Source organism: Stegostoma tigrinum, chromosome 2 (assembly GCF_030684315.1).
Source record: "Stegostoma tigrinum isolate sSteTig4 chromosome 2, sSteTig4.hap1, whole genome shotgun sequence".
Classification (NCBI taxonomy): Eukaryota; Metazoa; Chordata; class Chondrichthyes; order Orectolobiformes; family Stegostomatidae; genus Stegostoma; species Stegostoma tigrinum.
In genome coordinates this window covers 27,521,975-27,544,504 of record NC_081355.1, presented here as the reverse complement: position 1 = coordinate 27,544,504, position 22,530 = coordinate 27,521,975, and the positions used below count along the sequence as shown (strand labels likewise).

General features: G+C 42.4%; 1 protein-coding gene across 8 annotated transcripts in view; it reads right to left on the bottom strand.

Moving 5' to 3' along the window:
* The window catches only part of elmo1 (engulfment and cell motility 1 (ced-12 homolog, C. elegans)), a 253,660-nt gene that overhangs the window by 159,796 nt on the left and 71,334 nt on the right, over positions 1–22,530 (bottom strand). For 6 of the 8 annotated variants that reach the window (XM_059652979.1, XM_059652972.1, XM_059652997.1 and 3 more), the window contains 3 exons: positions 20,682–20,732; positions 17,207–17,376; positions 7,695–7,730 (listed from right to left, as the gene is read on the bottom strand). In XM_059652979.1, coding sequence (XP_059508962.1) covers positions 7,695–7,730; positions 17,207–17,376; positions 20,682–20,732 — 257 coding nt within the window. The remainder of the gene's footprint in view (positions 1–7,694; positions 7,731–17,206; positions 17,377–20,681; positions 20,733–22,530) is intronic. The other 2 variants (XM_059652995.1, XM_059653002.1) reach the window with 1 other exon arrangement.

Below are 22,530 nucleotides of genomic sequence, written 5' to 3'. Positions count from 1 at the left end.
CTCAATCCCAGGAGTGAAGGAAGCATGCGGAAGGGTTTGGCACTACTCTAGACCCAGACGTAGGAGCAACGTGCTATGGTTCCCTCGAGACAGGCAAGATTCAAAAAGGGCCTTGGTGGGGGGGTTGGGCGACATTTTCACACAGATGGTGGTGTGCATGTTGGAACAAGCTGCCAGAGGAAGGGGTAGAAGTGGGTACAATGACAATGCTTACGAGACATTTGGACAGAGACATGGATAGGAAAGATTTAGAGGGCGTGGGCCAAATGCAGATAAGTCGGACCAGCTGAGATTAGGAAACCTGGTTGACCTGGATGAGATGGGCCAAAGGACATGTTTCTCTGCTGTATGACTCCACGAAGGCAAAACAGCCTTCAATGTTAGAGTCAGAAGCACTGTAAACCCGGACTTCTCATATTCCATCAGGAAGTACTTGAACTTGTTTCACCAACTTGACACTATCTCACTGAACACAGGAGCTGTTATGAAAATGAACACAAATTCCTAAAAGCTAAAGTTCCATCCATTTTACGGTCTACAAGATGGTCAAACAGTTCAAACTTAAATGAATAAAATCAGCTTAGAGGCCAACCTCAGCAGCAGGTGAGTGAGAGAAGTAGGAAGGTGAGCAGCACAATGTACTTGACCAGCAGGATTTGTTGTAGGAGTCACTGTTTTTCCACCCAGCATCTCAGGTCATTAAATAAATAGCCAAATCAGATCTCAGCTAGCAACAATTTATACTTAGTTGAATAGACTAAGATTAATATACCTAAGTTTGTTTATGACACAAAACTAGTCATAAGCTGTGAGAAGGACAAAGAGGCTGCAAAGAGATACAGATAAAGCTAAGTGGAGCAGGCAGCATTCAATTTGCTACAAAGAGAAAATAGAATTTGTTTAAAGGTATGAAATTTCTTAATATGGATGTTCACACAGACATGATCGTACTCATACAAGGAAAATGGCGTGAGCATAAAGGTACAGCAAGCAATAAAAAGGGCAAAAGGAATGTGATTTTTATTGCTAGGGGATGGAGTATAGAAAAAAAAAGTGTCCAGAGACTGGGTGAGGCAACATCTGACACACTATGTTCATATTTACGGACAGGCGCACTTGCATTGGGAAAGTTCAATAGATTCGTCCTGGGAAGAGAGGGTTGTCCTATGGTGAGATGCTCAGTCAATTTGGTCTATATCCTCTGGACTTTAGAGAGAAGAGAAATGACATAATTCAAATGCCAAGACAAAAAGCAGGCATGAACGATTCCTTCCCTTCGCTGGGGAATTCAAAGCATATCCCTGAAAGTTGCCACCCAGGTTGATAGAGGTGTTAAGAGGGCATACAGGTGTGTTAGGTTTTATTGGTAGAGAGACTGCGTTTTGGAGTCATGAGGTCATGTTGCAGCTGTACAAAACTCTGGTGCGGCCACACTTGGAGTATTGCGTACAGTTCTGATCGCCGCATTAGAGGAAGGATGTGGAAGCATTAGAAAGGGTGCAGAGGAAATTTACCAGGATGTTGCCTGGCATGGAAGGAAGCTCTTATGCGGAAAGGCTGAGGGACTTGAGGCTGTTTTCGTTAGGGAGAAAAAGGTTAAGAGGTGACTTAATAGAGACATACAAGATGATCAGAGGATTAGATAGGGTGGACAGTGAGAGCCTTTTTCCTCAGATGGTGATGGCTAGCATGAGGGGACATAGCTTTAAATTGAGGGGTGATAGATATAGGAGAGATGTCAGAGAGTAGGTTCTTTACTCAGAGAGTAGTAAGGGTGTGGAAAGTCCTGCCTGCAACAGTAGTAGACTCGTCAACTTTAAGGGCATTTAAATGGTCATTGGATAAACACGTAGATGATAATGGAATAGTGTAAGTTAGATGGGCTTCAGATTGGTTTCACAGGCCAGCACAACATCGAGGGCTGAAGGGCCAGTACTGTGCTGTAATATTCATTGTTCTATGGGCAGTCTCAGGATAGGGGGTTAATAATTCAGGGCTCAAATGATATAGAACTTTTCATTCAAAGCTGTAGTTATTTGGAATCAACAATCCCAAAGGGTTGTTAATGCTTCACCTTTGAGACTAGTCTCTCACAGAATCAAAAGATAAGGAGAATGGGCAAGAAAATGGAGTTGAAGCAGATCAGCCACACTTGCACTGAATAGCAGGGGAGGCCTGAGGATTCATATGATCTGCTCCTACGTCCATGTCATGTATACTGAAAAGGCATTAGTGAATCAGATGGGTTTTTTAAAAATCGGTATCTGAAATAGATGCAAGAGTCATTTCTGAGATGCTGTAAGATAGGGAAAAAAAAGCCTAGACGATCAGCCTGGGCATTTTGAGAGTTTTCTGCTTTTTCAGTCACTATTATTATGTTCAGCAATACTGTGGTCTTACCACAGGATGACTGCAGAACATTTAATGAAATAGTTTATTATTTGCCAATTCCAAATTCCACATGGCCTTTATTTCAAATGCTCCTTATGGGTTCCCCACCATCACAAAGGCCAATCTATAAACCTATTTGATTCACTCCATGTGTTATTGAGAATGGTTGGGCACACTGAAAAAACAAAGGTTATGGCTCTGTCAACTTTGGGGGCACGGTGCTGAAAACCGATGCTTCAGAACTAGTTATACCTCTAGTCAAGCTATTTCACGACAGCTATAGCACTGGAATCGACACAACAAAGCGCAAAATTGTCCAAGTACACACTGTTCACTAAATGCAGGACAATTTCCAAGAGCCTCCCCTCAATCACAAGCCCAGTGACAGATTTTATCACTGACAATGCTTTCGACAAAACCTGCTCATCTATCACTTGATCACTGTGGTTGGTTCATTAGTTTGCAGATGTTTCATTACCCTGCTGAGTAACATCATCAGTGCAGAGTCCGATGAAGTGCTGCTGTGTTTTCCTGCTTGTTATTTAATCTCTGGGGTCCCTTTGGGGTTGATTATCTCATTTCCAGTTTTTCTTTGTAGTGGTGAGTATATAGGGTCTAGTTCTACGTGTTTATTGATGGCCTTCTCGATGGAGAACCAGGCCTCTAGAAATTCCCATGCTTGTTTTTGGTTTGGCTCATCCTAGGATCCTGAAATTTTCCCAATCGAACTGGTGGTTCTCCTTATCCGTGTGTATGGAGACGAGTGAGTATTGGTCATGTCCTTTTGTTACTAGTTTGTGTTCATGTATTCTCGTAGCCAGTTTCCTTCCTGTCTGTCCAATGTAAGGTTTGTCACAGTCCTTGCATGGAATCTTGTATATTACATTGGTTCTATCCATTGTAGGTAAGGGGTATTTGGTTCTTGTTAGCAGTTGACTTAGGACTGATGTAGGTTTGTGTGCTGCTCCGATGCCCAGGGCCTCCATTTGTGGGTGTTGGGGTGGTTACTGTTGAAATTTAGCATTTGATCCACGTGTGTGATCTTTCTCTATACTTCAGTCAGAAATTCGCCATTGGGCCTGTGTTCTACCATTACGTCCAGAAATGGGAGGTGTTTGTTCTTATCTTCTCTGGTGAATTAGATGTCAGTGAAAATGTTGTTTATAAGTTGGTGCTTTTCTTCTAGTTTTGCCTGTTTCGTGATGAAGAAAGTGTTGTCCACATATCGGACCCTATTTGGGTTGGATCTGCGGAAGGCTAAGCTTTCAAGTCTCTGTATCGCTGCTTCTGCTATTAGTCCAGAAATGGGTGACCCCATAGGTATCCCGTTGATTTGTTCGTAGATCTGGCCACTAAAGGTAACATGGATTATGAGGTATAGGTCCAGTAACGTCAGCATGTCGACTGTGGAAGATGATGTTAGTTGGGTCTGGTTCTTTCAGTAGTGTTGCTAGTGGCATGTCCATCGATGTGAATAGGGCGGTAATGTCAAAGGACAATGTGGGCTCGTCCTTGTCTAAACTTACTTCTGAGGGTTTTGAGGTGCTCCTGGGCTGAGTGCATTGAGTGTGTTGAGCTGTTGACGAGTTTCTTTAGTCTTCGTTGTAATTCTGGCCACTGAGCATCAAAGTAGAACTCAAGCCTACATTAACCCTATGTCAACTGCTAACAAGAACCAAGGCCCTTTACCAACTATGGACAGAGCCAACATAACATACACAATTTCAAGCAAGGGCTGCAACAAACATTACATTGGACAGACAGGAAGGAAACTGGCTACAAGAATACATGAACACCAACTAGTAATAAAAAGACACGACCAATACGCACTCATCTCCATACACAAAGACCAGGAGAACCACCAATTCAATTGGGACAACACCAGGATCATAGGAAAAACCAAACAGAGACAAGCATAGGCCTGATTCTCCACCAAGAAGGCCATCAATAAACACGCAGAACTAGACCACCACTGCACAGCATACACACCACTGCAAAGAAAAGCCAGAAATGAGGTAATCAACTCCAACGGACCCAAGAGTTTAAATAACAAGTGGAAAAACAACAATGCTTTATCAGAGGCTGCACTGATGATGTTACCTAGCAGGGTAATGAAACGTCTGCAAACTAATGAACCACCTCGGTGAGTGAGCCAACCACAGCATCCACAACCCAAGCTACAAATCTTAAACCTTAAATCACCTGATCACTGATGCTTATTTTGGGTTCCTCCAGGAATATTCACCTCCAGACCTCATTTACAGCTTTAGTCTAAACATAGACAAAATAAACCAAGCTCTTTAAACATCAAGAAAGCATTCAATGGCAGTGTGCTGTCAGAGAGCCCAGGAAAACTAAAGTCAATGGAAATTAGAGGACACTTTCCACTGGCTCGAATCCTACAACGAAAGATGGTAAAGATAGGAACATTGCTGTAGATGCTCCTCAAATTAGTATCTGAGGCCAAACTATCTACAATTTCTTAATTGTCCTTTCTTCCAGCATAAGTACAGAACTGGGGCTGCTTGCTAATGACTAGAGAGACAGTCCCAATTGAAACTCCTGTGACAATCTCATTTCCAAATCAAGACTGGAGAACGTTTAGTTTGGACCAATTAGCGTCAACTTACATTCATACCACAGAGTTGGCAGGCAATAAGAGAACGTTGATATTCATTGGCATTACCATTGTTTGCCTCTGCACCCCTGGCCTGCCAAACCTCACTCCCCAGTCAGCATCTTGGGATCAACTCCAACCAGAAACCTAGGTTGAGCCACCATCTTAATACTGTGGCAATCAGAGCAGGAGAGAAGTTTGATATTTTGGAAGAAGGGTGTCACCTCTTGATTTTCCAAAACCTGCCCACCATCTAACAAGGCACAAGTTAGGAGGGTAACAAAGTATCTATTATAATTGTCTGGACAGTGTAACTCTAACAACTCTCAAGGAGCTCAACACCTTCCAGGATAAAGCAGTACACTTCATCAGCACCCCGATGAACACTGCATATCATGGCTGCATTGCACTATCCACAAGGCACACTGTAGTGGTTTCAAACATTCCAATCTTACTACCTTTAGAATCATCCCCTACCCCATTCCTGCAACCCTGCTTTTTCACATGGCTAATCCATCTAGCCTTCATAATCCTGGACACATTAGACAATTTGGCATGGCCAAATCCCCTGATCTGCACATCTTTGAAATTGGGAGGAAACCGGAGTACCCAGAGGAAAGCCACACATACACGGGGAGAACGTGTAAACTCCATACAGACAGTAAACCTAGGACGGAATTGAACCCACATCCCTGGCACTGTGAGGCAGCAGTGCTAACCACTGAGCCACTGAGGCCCCCACAAAGGATAAGTTCAACTGACATGGGGACACCACTAACTGCAGCTTCCCCTCCAAGTCACAGACCAAGTAAATTCGGAAATATCACTATTTCTTCACCACCAGCAGTCCTCTGAGTATTATAACTTCCAGTGTGTAATATAAAGATTTCTGATGACAGCAGCCTTTTGATCTTATTAAGAGGAGTAGCTCAGATACAAAATATTCAGTAAAATTAAAATTTGGAAAAGAGGGAGAGGAAGTATTTTATTTGAAAACTTAATACACCAATATGGCTACAATTCTCGACGACAACAGTGTTAAGATCCTCAGTCAGGAAATGCATTCATATAATCAGAATGCACGATGTATTTCTTAAAATAAGATAAAATTATTAATTGCAAAGCCACAGGGACCACTTCAACTTCATCAGACAATGAGAGCCTCCAATTACACCTCTTCACAATTGGGCACCTTTCTGGAAAAGTTTCCCAGGGGAATGACTAATTCAGACTAACGAAAGATACCAGCCCATGCTCATCAGAAAAGTGTTCGGCTGAGTGATTTTAGCTCTATTACATTCGAAAGAGACCATACCTTATTGATGGGCTTCAGATTCTATGTCGAAGTTAAGTGCTAGCTTCAAATAACTAGTAACCCATATTGTAGAAGACAGTTTACTTCTACATATAGTTCTGAACTTGGCCCCATCACTTCATGGAATCATTCAAAATTGGGTAAAGAGCAGCCACATCAATTTAATACTCCATTTTCACCGAGTATTTTAAATAATCTTTCATTCAATGGTCCTATAAAATCAGGATGACAGTCTTTTGGGTTATTAGGGGCATTTAAACAGTCCTTGGATAAGCATATGGATAATAATGGGGCAGTGTAGTGGGAGGGGCTTAGATTAGTTCACAGGTCGGCGCAACATCGAGGGCCGAAGGGCCTGTTCTGCGCTGTATTGTTCTATGTTCTATGTTCTATAATCCAGGCAGCCGCTCGACAGACATACTCAAAGTATGTTGTATCATTTCTGCGTGTGACGTGACAACAATCTGCATTGGTCTTTCATTCAAAAATTCACTCAAAACATGATTAAGGTTTCTGAAAATAGGACATAGCCACACGATGTTCTCCTCCCCCAAAAACTGCATCCAAAAAATACTATCACTTAAATGAAAGGCTGTTGTAACTCACTGCCACCCACTCATCATCTTAAGGATGGGCCAAATCTCAACACCAACAATGCATACTTTCACAGTGGACTTGCAAAGCAATAGCCTTTGCAAATTTAAGACCCTTTCTCATGCCATGGTGAAAGAAGAAATACTGTACATTCATTGGCTCAACAAGAGCGAGGATCGTCGTATTAACAATCACAAGGATCTCATAACATTGACTGTCACTAGACAAGATGTATTTTCATACACCTGTTTCAGAAAGGTTCATAAAATATAATCAAAGCAGAACTAAAACCAACCTGGAGATAGAGAGAGAAATAAAGCTCTTCAGGTTTGAATCTTGTACTCATAATCACATCAATATTTTATTCAAAAAAATATGATTTTACAGCTTGGTAATTCAGGATGTTTCACTTCAGGTAAAATATTTATTGTGTAGCTCAATAATTTTACAAAGCGCGTGGCATTTATTGGTCAGTTAGTGCCTTGATTATTTTAGTTAGTACGCTTTTGGGACTGTTGCAATCTTGATCTGATTCTGGAAACTTGCATTAGGGATGCAGACTGGCAAGGAAAATAAGAGGGTGCAATAAAAAAGGCGCTTTTTAGTGAAAAGAGGAAGAATCATCAAACTGCTCGTTATCACATGCAACACAAAGCACTGCATAGAGCAAGAGGCAACACAGATCAGAGCTGGAAGCATTATTTCAAAGTGTGAGGGCTTGATTTCCAATCATGCAGTAAGAGAATGCACAAAATCACACTCCATTTGGATTCTTACCATGGCTTCATAATCTTCTGCAGTTTCTGATAACGTCTGTAAAAATTTAAAAACTTGCACATATTACACAGTTCTCTGAAAAGATGCAACTTACATAGATTGGCACTAGGTAGGCTTGTGCCTTCAATTTCCCCCAGGTTACTATTTGAGAAAGGATCAAGAGTTGGAGTTATACTTTAAATGCAAGATAAAAAAGAAATTAAAGGCAAGATAACTTTTATCCAACCGAGGGCAGGATAGTATTTCCACTTTAACCAATATATGATCTTGGAATCAAAAGCAGTGGTTTGGGTGTATAATGGCTCTTCAAAATATACCAGCAAAAGATTTGAGCCGGTAATATTGTTGTATACTGGAACATGAGTAAACATTGTCATACACCAGCTGGTATCTACTCTCTCATTAGTAGAAATAGTAGGGTTGGGTGAAAATGGGGAGAAGAAAAATATAAATCCAGATCAGCAACATGCTCAAAATCCCACTATACTCATCTGCACAGGAATAAAAAAGAATTTTGTAAACTTGAACTGTGTTGTACAAAAGGAGATCATTTGGTCCATGATGCCTGTGATAGCTCTTTGAAAGAGCGATCTTAAAAAAGAAACTCCCTTTTCTTTCCCTGCAAGTATTCATCAAATTTTCTTTTGAAATCACAGGCTTACAGCAAAGGCACTCCAGATTGTAGTTCACAGCATGTTCAGAAACAAAAAAGATGCCCTGTCGCTTCTTCTGCCAACTCTCTTAAATCCCCTGGTAACCAACAGTCCAACCAATGGAAACGGTCTCTCTTTAGTTACTCTATCAAAACCTTTTACACACCTGACCAACGTTTTGTCATACTGTCATTTTTACTGCATCCCTCATCAGGATTGTTGTGTCAGACAGGTCAACTTGGATAACATCTGACTAAACGCGCTTACATTTTCTTTGAGGGCACAAAATGGAAATCTTCGGGAAACCCGTGCGAATGGCAAAGACTTGGGCAGCTGCTAGCTAGAAAGGTAGAACTGCAGCAGACCTGGTGGACTGAATGTGAATTTGCAGCTGACAGTATCTGTGTGTGATCAACTGTCAGTGAGCAGGCATGTTGGAAGATTCCACCTGTCATGTTAATGGTTAAATCACTGACCCTACAGGGAATCACATTGAAATTACAACACAAATATAGACATGTGTCCCGCTCAGCTGATGTCAGAGTTTATGAATGAAGCAAGCCTTGTCTAACTAAACATTATCTAACTTTGTCTCCCTCATGTGTTTGTCCAGATTCCTTTCAAAGACAGATATGTAAGTCATCTCAACTCCAAGGAGTAGCAATTCCCACATTCTCAGATCTCAAAAATATATTGAGTCTTATTCATGATATTCAATCACAGTTTTAAAAACACAAACAATGCAGGCATAAAAATTTATTATTCAAACTAAATATGTCTTTATGCATGTTTTTCACAGGATACGGACATTGCTGACTACACGAATATCTATTGCCCAAACCCCCTGCAGCACAAATGTGCACCTCAGGACGAGATTGAAAGCGGTCCAGTTTAGAGTTCATTCAACACACCACAATTTAGCAATCTTATCGTGGAGAAATGTGAAAATTTCGAGTTATTATAATGTTATTAGCTCATTTATTTCCAACAATCACAAACTGCGATGGGGCAATTTTTTTTTAAACAGACACAGCACTGGACCTGCTGTTCCCTGCTCTAACTGGATTGTGGATATTACAGCACGCAGAGCTCTGCCACAGTTTTCTCGTTCTGCTATATTCCTAACTCTCCACTTCAATGAACTCCCGTGACATTGAACAATCAGTCGCATTCTGTCACTCCAAATTGAGTTGGTTGATCAGATAACACAGATATCACTGTGTCATGAAACAGAAACCATCGATGTGTCCTTTTCTCCTCATTACCCTTTCCGGTAATTACTGTAATTGAGAACAAATGTATGCCAAGGTACAAATGATTTGCTTTACCAATGATAAATTGACAGATTTGGGGATATCTGGACAAGGACTAGGTGTCCAAAGGTAAATACAAAACATAACATTTGATTAAATCAAGGAATTAATATATCTGATGGTCATTATCTAAAAAGCAGTGATAATTAAACAAGGTCAAAAGCATGAAAATGAGGTCAGGCTGAGGTTTTTTTCTTTGAATTTCAATAGTCTGAATTCTTGGTCTCCAGGGCCTCAGTGATTTTTCCTCACTTGCCTCACAGGGATCACCGTCCCCTCCAAAACCCATGTAATCGTTTTACAATTGCAAAAAAAAACTATAATTTGCCCAGTTCATTCAGCACTCAGTTTGCATTCATCACCCATCTCCTAGACAGCAAATTCTTCTATTATGCTACAATTGAGAAAACCCCAAAAAGAGGAAGGAATTTGAGCCAGCACGGATACAAGAATCAGACTTCAGTTGCAGTATCCAAACATACAATTTAAATTAACCTTGGCCACCGTCAGCCCTATCCGCAAACATAAATGGCTCTACTTCTGCTGCAGTCAGGCAAAAGGGAATGAAGTTACTGCTACTTCTTCTAAGCAAACTGCCGTCATGAAGAAGTTGTAACAATTCATGTGATCTCATTTTCCCTCACAACTGGATGACTTCTTTGGAGAACATGGGGTAGAACAATTACTCCAGAAGAGCACAGTGATTTGGTTTGATTCCTTGCAATGTAGTACACTGCATTCACTGCCCACGATGCAATCAGCCTCTATTCAGTCTACTAGCATGACCCTAAGTTTACCTTCACTCGTCATTTCAGTCCTCTACCTCAGTCTCACTCTGACCTCAATCTGCTAGTGTTCCAAGGCAGCTCAATGACAGCTTCAGGAACACACCTCATCATTCAACTGGGTATTTTACCACCTTCTGAACTCAACATGTCATAAAATGGTCTACAATTTTAGACTTTAACCTCTGCCTTTTTATTTCACGGTTTCATTTTGTTGCCATTTCTTTTTTTCATCTTTCATACTGCATCTGGATATCTACTACCTTGCCTTTCACACCTCAACTGGACACACCTTTTGTTTCTTCACTATACTCTTCACTATACTATGCCTGCCTTTGGATTTTGTACTAGAAAACCTTCAGTCACAAACAGTGGAATCTAATAGGGGTCTCCTTGCGGCGAAACATTTGTGGCAGAATCGAACAAGAAGTCCGGCCAGGCCTAACTCAGAGAGGGAATATGCCACCCTTCCTTTCAATGAATCCATTCAGAGATGTTATTACATACCTTTGGAGCAGGAAGGGTTTGAAACCAGGTCTTATGATGCAAAAATCATGACACTACCGCTGCACCACAAGAGTCCCTCCCTCCTCTCTTGTATGCTTTTGTAAAGCAGCAAGACAGGTTTCTCAATAGGCAGCAATGAGTTACCAATTAAGGGGGAGGCTAACTCATTAAATGCCTTATTATAATAGTACAATTCCAATCAGTACCTCCCTATCTTACTAAATACACCGTGCAGGTTAGAGGTTGAACAATCTCAGCACATAAGTCACAGCTGGTGACTTCAGCTCATCGCAGGTTGTAAACAGCCTCTACGTTGCTCAACATCAAATAGCATCTCAGAGCATACAGACACCAGTCCCATTCACGCCTCAGGCAACAGTCAAACCCTCACAACCATCGTGGTACCTCTTCAATCCACTTGCAGGATGCTCAGGAAGCACAGTCTTGTATTACAGGGTGCACCAGCAGCTAGCATTGAAAGGCTGTTGCATGGACACCAAGCTACATTTCAGGGCTGGTGTCTTGTTCTCCTTTCCCACGTAGCTGCATGCTTGCAGCATCCATGCGACACCACAACAATCAGCTCGGTTATATAACCAGGCAGCTTGCCTTGCTGCTCAGCAGTCCGCACTCAACTCATTAACAAACCTGAACATTAAAATTGAAATGGCAACAATGTTTTTAGTTCATTTTCACTGTTTCGATCCAACAACAAAGTGTTACTTTATAATTTGGCAATATTTAATTAATTTGCAAACCCCCTACAATGGCCCTCCACCAAATATTTTGTGACGGCAAGAGAAACCAATCTGTTTTAATGACCAGCACGTTCAGGGACAAAGGCTATGACAAAGTGTGGGTGCACTGGCTTTAAGAGACCACAAGGGCACCTAGTGCAAATGCTATGATTAATATAGCATTGCTGTTTCTACACAGTTAAACATCCTCATAGAAAGCTGTTTTTTCAGTAATGACATCAATAAAAACAGCCACATTCAACACTGACAATGATATTTGTGTGCATTTACTGAAAGTGCCTCCGTGCCCTATCAGAATCATTGCTCGGCAGCAGCAAGTTTCATGTCAATTACAACAGTAAAATGTATATCTTACGGTGTAACTCATTTCTAAACTGGAAAAAATATTCGGTGTTGTGTGACAGGGGGGTCAATGGAATTTCTATACCACCACAGGCAAACCTGTCGGGTTGAGAATTCTTTCCCCTGAATATAAGTCACCATGTGCTCAGCAGTTTTTCTCTCCAGGTTGACTATGTTCAACGACCCCTGCGGCCTTTGAATTTGTTAAACTCCATGTCCACGTGTTAATGCAGATTTAGTGAAGGAAGTTTAAAAACACCTGTTTTGACCTCCCCTCTCTATAAACTGCAAAATTGATTTGGTTAATCCATGACCTAGTTTGACAGCTTGACTGTGACAGTCACCCAAGTATGAGAATTACCAGGCCAAAAGATATGTACACATTTCACATGGTCTCTGTCAAAACGCACATTATTACTACACAGACATTACCTGCTGCCTCCAATTATCAGCACTGAACACAACATTGAAGGTTAGAACCAATTTGTAACAAGAATCAAGTTGTCTCCTTAGGAAAGTACAAATTCAGTATGTTTTCTAAAGAAAACGTACAGGAACTGTAAAAGACTTTCACTGCCGTGTAGTATACTTGTCCCACAAAAGGTCCAAGTTATGTTTAGCTGAGCCAAGGTACGAAGGCTCACTTTTCCAGATGCGTTAGTAGTTCCAGAGTGAAATCTGAACTTTTGTCATAAAGGACCCACACTGAGAAGCTTTCTCCCTCGCAATTTAGGGGATTAAAATCGATCACATTCTGTAGTGTCCCAGACTCCTCTACAGCACTGCAGAGATTCAAGGAAGTCCTCAAATCCGCTACAGGCAATAACTTCGGTTGAAAGGAAGCAAAGTGGGAGAAGATTATCTACTTTCAGTTTATATTATGGCACTAATTGTATCTTAATTGCATTTAAATTCAAGCAAGTTTTAGGCATCAACCTGGGATTCACTTGTCCTTCTACAAAACAAGCACAGACTTAAACTCTGATAACAAAGTGTGGAGCTGGATGAACACAGCAGGCCAAGCAGCATCAGAGGAGCACAAAAGCTGACGTTTTGGGCCTAGACCCTTCATCAGAAAAGGGGGATGGGGAGACAATTCTGAAATAAATAGGGAGAGAGGGGAGGTGGACCAAAGATGGATAGAGGAGAAGATAGGTGGGGAGATAGAGAGGGGATAGTTCAGTCTGGGGAGGACGGACAGGTCAAGGGGGTGGGCTGAGGTTAGTAGGTAGGTGCGGCTTGAGGTGGGAGGAGGGGATAGGTGAGAGGAAGAACAGGTTAGGCATACCGTGACAAGCTGGGCTGGTTTTGGGATGCAGTAGGGGGAGGGGAGATTTTGAGGCTTGTGAAGTCCACATTGATACCATTGGGCTGCAGGGTTCCCAAGCGGAATATGAGTTGCTGTTCCTGCAACCTTCGGGTGGCATCATTATGGCACTGCAGGAGGCCCAGGATGGACATGTTGTCTAAGGAAAGGGAGGGGGAGTTAAAATGGTTCGCAACTGGGAGGTGCAGTTGTTTATTTCAAACCGAGCGTAGGTATTTTGCAAAGCGGTCCCCAAGCCTCCACTTAGTTTCCCCAATGTAGAGGCAGCCACACCGAGTACAGCGGATACAGTATACCACATTGGCAAATGTGCAGGTGAACATCTGCTTGACATGGAAAGTCATCTTGGGGCCTGGGATGGGGGTGAGGGAGGTGGTGTGGGGGCAAGTGTAGCACTTCCTGCAGTTGCAGGGGAAAGTGCCACGTATGGTGGGGATGGAGGAGAATGTGGAGTGAACAAGGGAGATGCGGAGAGAGTGGTCTCTCTGGAAGGCAGACAAGGGTGGGGTGGGAAAAATGTCTTTGGTGGTGGGGTCAGATTGTGGATGGCGGAAGTGTCGGAGGATGATGCGTTGCATCCGGAGGTTGGTGGGGTGGTATGCGAGGACTAGGGCTTTCTCTTTTGCGGTCATTGCGGGGGCGGGGTGTGAGGGATGAGTTGCGGGAAATGCAGGAGGCATGGTGGAGGGCGTTCTCGACCACCGCGGGGTTGCAGGGGAAGTTGCGGTCCTTGAAGAACTAGGTCAGAAAACGTATCCTTTCAATGTTTTCAACTTTGCAAATGAAAGCCTATTAAAAGTGAGTGAAAGTTAGCTCCTGGAATGGCATGTCATTTATTAACATCTGGCCATAGTGTTCATTATTATTTGTGATCTAGTAATGACAGCACTGGTTATAATGCTGCAGTCAGTTCTTGAGAAAATCTAGACCACGAATGCCTGAGATGCTAATTAAAGCCAATCTACGGTCGCACTATTTCTCCCATAAATTTAACACTAACTTGACAAACAATGGCATTAATCCATACTGGTACTGGCAGCATTAGAATACCATGTGCTGATATGTGTTGTGTTAGGCTAATGCGGAAGCCTGATTCACTCGCTGCTCTCTGCAGACAGCTGCATCTAAAGGAAACAGAGTCAATGATAAGGTATAAACACTGGAGGAGTTGCTCCTTTAAACTACATTTGATTTCCTGTGCTGTTCTCCCGTGTAACTGACGAAGGAGTCAATTGACTTGACAATAACAAAAAAAATTAAGCACTAGCGACAGGCACATACAGCTCAATGCACTCGATCAGTTCCCCTATCACCAGAACCACCCACCAGCACCCTCTGCCGAAGAAAATGCAGACAGTCACCGTGCATGGCCAGCTCAAGTATCAAAACAAACTTCGCCTTTCTTCACAGTCAGATTTTTTTCAAACTAACTATCGATAATTTTAAAAACATGAAGTTTAAATATGTTTTAATTTGTTTGGAATTTTCCTTCCTTTGGAGGCCCCAGTGAATCAATGACTCTCATGAGACTGGGATTCTATTCAGCAACAGGCTATCTTAAAGACACGTGTCAACATTAGCTGCAGCCTGGGTTTAACTGCTGATGTATGATCACTGACAGGCAGCCCAGACAAACCTCAGGGAACCTGTAATTAACTTGCTGCAGCAAAGGCATTTCAGCTGCTGCTGTCTGTTGGACAAAATGTGCCACATCTACTGAGTGGTGTACTGGTTGTGCTACTGTAATAAGAATCCCAAGAGCAAAAATTCAAGTTCCACCATGGCAGCTTGAGCGTTTTAAGAGCTTGACAATGATCCGATGTAAGGTCACTTGCCTAAAACAGTGACTCTGTTCCTCTTTCCAGAGATGCTGACAGACATGCTGAGTATTAATAATCAGCTTCTGCAATAGTCTGCCTTTGTGTTGAGGACTTGACTTCAGCTGAAATGTCCAAAGACAGGGGCTTATTGTGTTAAAGACATTAAAGTGTGAAGCTGGATGAACACAGCAGGCCATGCAGCATCTCAGGAGCACAAAAGCTGACGTTTCGGGCCTAGACCCTTCATCAGAGAGGGGGATGGGGTGAGGGTTCTGGAATAAATAAGGAGAGAGGGGGAGGCGGACCGAAGATGGAGAGAAAAGAAGATAGGTGGAGAGGAGAGTATAGGTGGGGAGGTAGGGAGGGGATAGATCAGTCCAGGGAAGACAGACAGGTCAAGGAGGTGGGATGAGGTTAGTAGGTAGGAGATGGAGGTGCGGCTTGGGGTGGGAGGAAGGGATGGGTGACAGGAAGAACAGGTTAGGGAGGCAGAGACAGGTTGGGCTGGTTTTGGGATGCAGTGGGGGAAGGGGAGATTTTGAAGCTGGTGAAGTCCACATTGATACCATTGGGCTGCAGGGTTCCCAAGCGGAATATGGGTTGCTGTTCCTGCAACCTTCGGGTGGCATCATTGTGGCACTGCAGGAGGCCCATGATGGACATGTCATCTAAAGAATGGGAGGGGGAGTTGAAATGGTTCGCAACCGGGAGGTGCAGTTGTTTATTGCGAACCGAGCGGAGGTGTTCTGCAAAGCGGTCTCCAAGCCTCCTCTACATTGGGGAAACCAAGCGGAGGCTTGGGGACTGTTTTGCAGAACACCTCCGCTCGGGTCGCAATAAACAACTGCACCTCCCAATCGCAAACCATTTCCATTCCCCCTCCTATTCCTTAGACGACGTGTCCATCATGGGTCTCCTGCAGTGCCACAATGATGCCACCCGTAGGTTACAGGAACAGCAACTCATATTCCGCTTGGGAACCCTGCAGCCCAATGGTATCAATGTGGACTTCACCAGTTTCAAAATCTCCCCTTCCCCCACCGCATCCCAAAACCAGCCCAGTTCGTCCCCTCCGCCCACTGCACCACACAACCAGCCCAGCTTTTCCCCTCCCCCCACTGCATCCCAAAACCAGCCCAGTCTGTCTCTGCATCCCTAACCTGTTCTTCCTCTCACCCATCCCTTCCTCCCACTCCAAGCCGCACCTCCATTTCATACCTACTAACCTCATCCCCCCTCCTTGACTGTCCGTCTTCCCTGGACTGACCTATCCCCTCCCTACCTCCCCACCTATACTCTCCTCTCCACCTATCTTCTTTTCTCTCCATCTTCGGTCCGCCTCCCCCTCTCTCCCTATTTATTCCAGAACCCTCACCCCATCCCCCTCTCTGATGAAGGGTCTAGGCCCGAAACGTCAGCTTTTGTGCTCCTGAGATGCTGCTTGGCCTGCTGTGTTCATCCAGCCTCACATTTCATTGTCTTGGGTTCTCCAGCATCTGCAGTTCCCATTATCACTGTGTTAAAGACATTAACTGGTGATGAGTCTGTGCCCTTAGTCAGTCTGACTAATACATGGCTCCAGGCTATATCAATGTGGTTGGTGCTTCACTGGTCACTGTACTACCTAAACAAGCCGCTCAATCCTACCAAGTATTGAGGGGTAGGTAATAAATGTTGATTTTGTCAGCAGCACCCAGAATAAATATAAAAGATTATACGGGTAATCCTATACTGCAAAACAAGATTGAAGACTGAAGTCTAGTTGTTTCCAATATTGCCTTCTTATGATTTGATCAAATATTATATCATATCCTTATGATATGATTTTACTGTGTTAATTTACTATTAACACTGTAAACCACAGACGTTATGACACTCCTTCCACCTCCTGCATTCTCGACACCCTCACCCTGATCATCATGTTGACAAACTTTTATTTAGCAACCAGTCTCATTCTTCCCACCCAGATGCTCATCTTAATTATACCTGAAAGATGGAGATACTTACTCAGATCCACTTTCCACCATCTGTGTTAGGAGGGAGATGCCATCGAGGTTAATGAACTCCTGAGCAAAGGTAATGTCGCGGGAATGATTAGCCAAATCTTTCAGCGCTTCTAACTTGGCATCCATGCTGGAAGACTGAATCCTCTCGTGCAGCCCCTGTGCTGTTTGAGTCTACACAAAAGACACAGGCCAAAAAAACACAACAACGTGCAGAAAATGTACTGGAAATGAAAACATGACTCTTTGCTGCACTTCTGAGATTTGAAATGGGACACGGAGACCAGAAAAATTGGCAACCTCCCAGCACCGAAATCAAGTGAGCACTTTTTATGGCTTAGCCACAGAAAGCCACAATAGGAAGCTGGCTCAAAATAGAGGGTATCACAGGTGAACTCTACCCTACCTTTACCAAACAGTCACAATGCTCAGGAATGGGAATGGAAACCCGAGTAGCGATTCTCTTTACTAACTAGCGTGGGCACTGACTGTCCAAGAGTAAATACTGCAACAGAATGGTAATTAAAGGCCTCTGCATGTGAAAGGATTGGAATCAACACATGGAGAGAAAATGGGAAACTGATATCTTCGTGGGAATAGGAAGGAAGTCCACCGGGATAGTAATGGGAAATGGGATAAAACAAAGAACTGCGCATGCTGGACGCTCTGAAATTAAAACGGAAATCACTGGCAGAACTCAGCAGGTCTGGCAGCATCTGTGGAAAGAAAGCAGAATTCACATGTTGAATCCAGGGTCTCTCTGTCAGAAGAGTTCTGAAGAGGAGTCACCAGAGTGGAAACGTTAACTCTGTTTTTGTCCCACAGATCCTGCCAGACCTGTTGAGTTTTGCTAGCAATTTCCTTTATTTGAATGGAAAATGGGTCCTTGGATAACACCACTGTGGGTAAGAAAGAGAACAGACCGGCATAGTACCCCACAGCCCATCATCCTCAATGTGAGTAAGGCTCAGCTGATACAACAGTAACCTCAGGAGTGAAAAGTTTGCATGAAACCCCAAAGATTTGAACACAAACTCTAAGCTGACACGCCAGGGTAATTCTGAGGAAGTACAGCATTATCAGATTCATCAATGTTCAAAGGAGACATTAAACTGAAGTTCCATTTGACCTCTCAGGCTGATGTAAAAGATACCATGGCACCAATGAAGAGAAGGTGCATTTTTCTCTTGTCCTGGCCAATCATCAACCTCAACCAACATCATTTAAATGACATTTATCACATTTGCATATTGTGCAACTGTGTTCAAAGTACCTGCACAGTTATGACTGCTCTTCAGAAGAACTTCATTGACAGTGAAGCACTTTTGCAGGCTGAAGGGCTGCAATTTCTTTCAGGAACTTAGATTAGACAAGGGGCTTACAAAAAGCCATATGTGTATTAAACACTCAGTCTTTGGGGTGAGAGGATAAAGAACTGTGTGGTAGATTTAAATATAATAAACCACCATGCTGAATAATGAGCTGCAGGCCGACATTAAACAAATCTTTTAAGAAAATTGACCTCACTATCAAAAAGATTTAAAAGCACAGGACTTCCTACTCATCTTAAAAAGTGTTGTATAATTATTGTTAATGCCACATGAAAGTTTTGTTTGCCATATATAGGCAAGCATCCAAGAGCGTTCTAATATTTGACATTTCAGTAAAAGCTGGCAGGTAATGTTCCTGAATCCTGTTTCATTCTTAGGAAGAAAATGATCAGCTTTCCCTGTACAGTACTAAAATTTGCATTCATGTGGTTTTTCAAATATGACAAACAGAAAATGTTTTTAAAAGAACATTAATGTTGTCATTATCTTGGTTTATACTCCAGTAAATATCCTTCCTTGTTAAGTTCCCCTTTCTACCAAATTCACCTCAATGACAGAATACAGACTTACATTTATATGCAGCCCATCATAACTTCAGGTCAGCCCAAAATACTTTACAGACAATGAAGTACTGTTGTAATAGAGTCACGGTGATAATTAAATAAAACAAAGCTGCCAGTTGGTACTTGGCAAGATTCCACAAACCATAGTGTGCCAGTGACCAGGTAATCTGTTTATAGTGATATTTTGAAGAATAAACATTGACCTGAGGATATCTCCCTGCTTTTGTTTGAAGTACAGCTGCATAATCTTGAGAGAGTAGAATGGGATGTGATAAAGGTTCATGACGATTTTTATTATTATTTGGAAACTTGGGCAGTTATAATAGACAGAACCATGTAAAGCTTCAAATTTCATTTGTATTCTTATATTGTGTGGGTTGAGAAGGGAATGGCTTAGTTTTTTTTTATTTTGAGAGTGGTACTGTGATGTGTGGAAATTTGTTTACGTGCAATTAAATTAGAACATTTAAAAATAAAAGCCTTGCAGTGAATAGTTCAGTTCTTTAGAAAAACAAGGGCACAACAGAGGAAACAACCTAGGCTGTAGCCTAACAACAAAGCAGGCTATGACAAAGGGAGACAGAAAGAGTTTTGTTTTATCAAGTCAGAAACATTCAGAAGGGTAGCTTCTTTCAGACAGAATTCAGTTATTCAAAGGAAAAACGGTTTCAAGAGCAGCAGTGTAGTTTAGCAGTCTCCAGAACAGTCAGGGCAGGAGAAAAGAAATCTTAAGTAATCAATGCTAATAAGAGAAAAGCCGCACAAATAGAAAGCTGTGGAAGAAGAATTAAAGGAATCCACGTTAAAAAAATGAGCTGAATTTGTTTAACAGTTTCAGAAAAATATATTATGTAAAGAAGCCAGCATTGAGTGAATGCAGAAGTTTGCCAGAAGGAAACGAAGTATGGTCATGCCAACTGAAAAAGGAACTTAAAAATGGAAACAGGGTAATAATTCTCTGAGTTTAAGCATCTATAAGGTTATTGTTGGCATAAAAGGGTTGAATCATTATTTCTGCATTATTTGCAATACAACAATTTAAAATATCTCTTGTATAATATCAAACAGTTCATATTTGTTTGTTTTTGTGTGCAAGAAGCTTAACAATTTTTTCTTAGAAGCTCACCAGCAGCTGACAGTGAATATATTCAGTGACTACCATCGCAAGAACCAAACTGTAAAAATATAAGGAAACTGGGTTTCTTTGTGGAATCTGATGTACCCAGTATTACTATCAGCTGGGATCACAACTAAGGCCTCAGTTTAATGTCTCACATAAGAGATGGCACCTGTGACAACACAGTGCTCCCTCAGGTAGTGCATTGCACTGCCAGCCTGGATTATATGCTCAAGCCTCAAGTTAAATGGGCGATTTTCAAACTCAAGACAAATAGGCCTTTACCACAATGTAATAACTTATAGCAGCAGCTGATACTGAGCTTCAGTTTTTGGAACCACTTATTTCTCACAACGCAGAGCAGCAAATGCTAAACAAACTAAAAATGTTATATCACCAAATATAAACTTGCAACAACATAAATAACAAGGGTTATAAAGAAATGTAAATGTCACAAACACTACTCACCGGAGATGCTGCCAACCGAAGGATTGCCCCATTTTTTATTTCATTCCGGTTCTGGGGGATGGATATCCACATGGTTATACATCGTTGGGTTTGTTTTACTTCAGAAATATGTTCAAATACTCAATCTGTTTGTTTGCTGCTCTGCCTACCAGTCTATCATTAGCAAATGGTCTCTTCGCAATCAAAATATATTAGAAACACAAGAGAATTCAGGGATCATACTGATGAATCCTGAGGCTGTCAATGGGAGTTACCATTCAAACCAGCAAAGCACAAACCCGTCAACCACCAATTTACTCTGTGAGTGACATATAAAGGCTTCACCATTACACCATTGTAGCAGCCACCCATTGGAGGGCATAAACCAAATAATGGGCATACAGTTCTCAAAGTTCTCTACTATTGGAGGTTTTCCTCACTGTCCCTAGAAATGTTCCAGATTAATTGATATACAGTCTCTGCCAAATCAACAACCCCGTTATTGTTGCATAAAAAGGAAAGAAAAATCACAGAGCTCGAGACCAATGGTGGGCAAGTGTAGCAATGTAACTGCCTTTTTCCCAGTCAATCAATTCCCATGTTCTGCAATACCCGCTGTCTCAAGGCAATTTTTTACTGAGTGGGAAAGCGCTTTATGCTCGCAGTCCATAGCCGAGTGCACCGATGGACATAAACACACTGTGCCTTAAAGCCAGTGGGAAAAACCTTTTAAATTATCAATTTGTGTTAATCAAAATCACTCAAGATTAGAAGCAACCCAATTTAACAATTGAGAACTGGAATCATCCAACTTCAGGGCCAAACACTGAAGTATCAAATACCAAATGTACTCCAACAGAATCGAATTACAATCCTGAGCTAATTCACAAAATGTCTCCCATCGAAGGACTCAGTATCTGACAGTGAAAGAATCAAACCCCGTTTTTACTTCCATGATTTTGTCATTGTGATGCAGTCGAACAGATTGGAGATCAGGAAGCTCAGCTTGGGGTCAAACAGGAGTCAAGATTATGAACAATCTAGTTCAGAGTTTGGGTGGAGGTGCCAGTGGGTAGAAAATGGAATCAGTGATTAAGGAACAGACTTTGTAACCAGGACTGAAGCCACTGAGTTCAGACTTCCCAATTAATCACCACACAGACCCCCTGTTAAGAGCACGGCCCGAACCAGTTTAAATCAAAACTATGCGTACAATAGATATCAAAGGCATTTGCTTGGGGGGGGGGGGGGGGGCAAAGAAGAGAAAAGGTGTTATTAAGAAGGGAAATATCCTAAATATTACGAGTGATTCAATTATGGTGTAATCTTATTACCCTTAATCTGAAACAAAGGGAAAAATGGGAGACACGTTGATCTGGTTTTCAAGGCATATACTTGAAAATACACGTGGATGCATGGAAAGTATTCCCACCTCCACATCGCAAACCTCAGCCTTTCTGTAATGAGAAGTTACAGCAGGCTCTTTGGCAAAACAAGATTTTAAGTTGAGATAACAAGGTGTAGAGCTGGATGAACACAGCAGGCCACGCAGCAACAGAGGAGCTGGAAAGCTGACGTTTTGGGTCTGGGCCCTTCTTCAGAAATGGGGGAGGGGAAGGGGGTTCTGAAATAAATAGGGAGAGAGGGGGAGGCGGATGCAAGATGGGTAAAGGAGCAGATAGGGGGAGAGGAGACAGACAGGTCAAAGAGGCGGGGGTGGAGTTAGTAAAGGTGAGTGCAGGTGGGGAGTTAGGGTGGGGATAGATCAGTCCAGGGAGGACTGACAGGTCAAGGATGCGGGATGAGGCTGGTAGGTAGGAGGTGTGGGTGGGGCTTGAGGTGGGAGAAGTGGATAGGTGGGAGGAAGGAC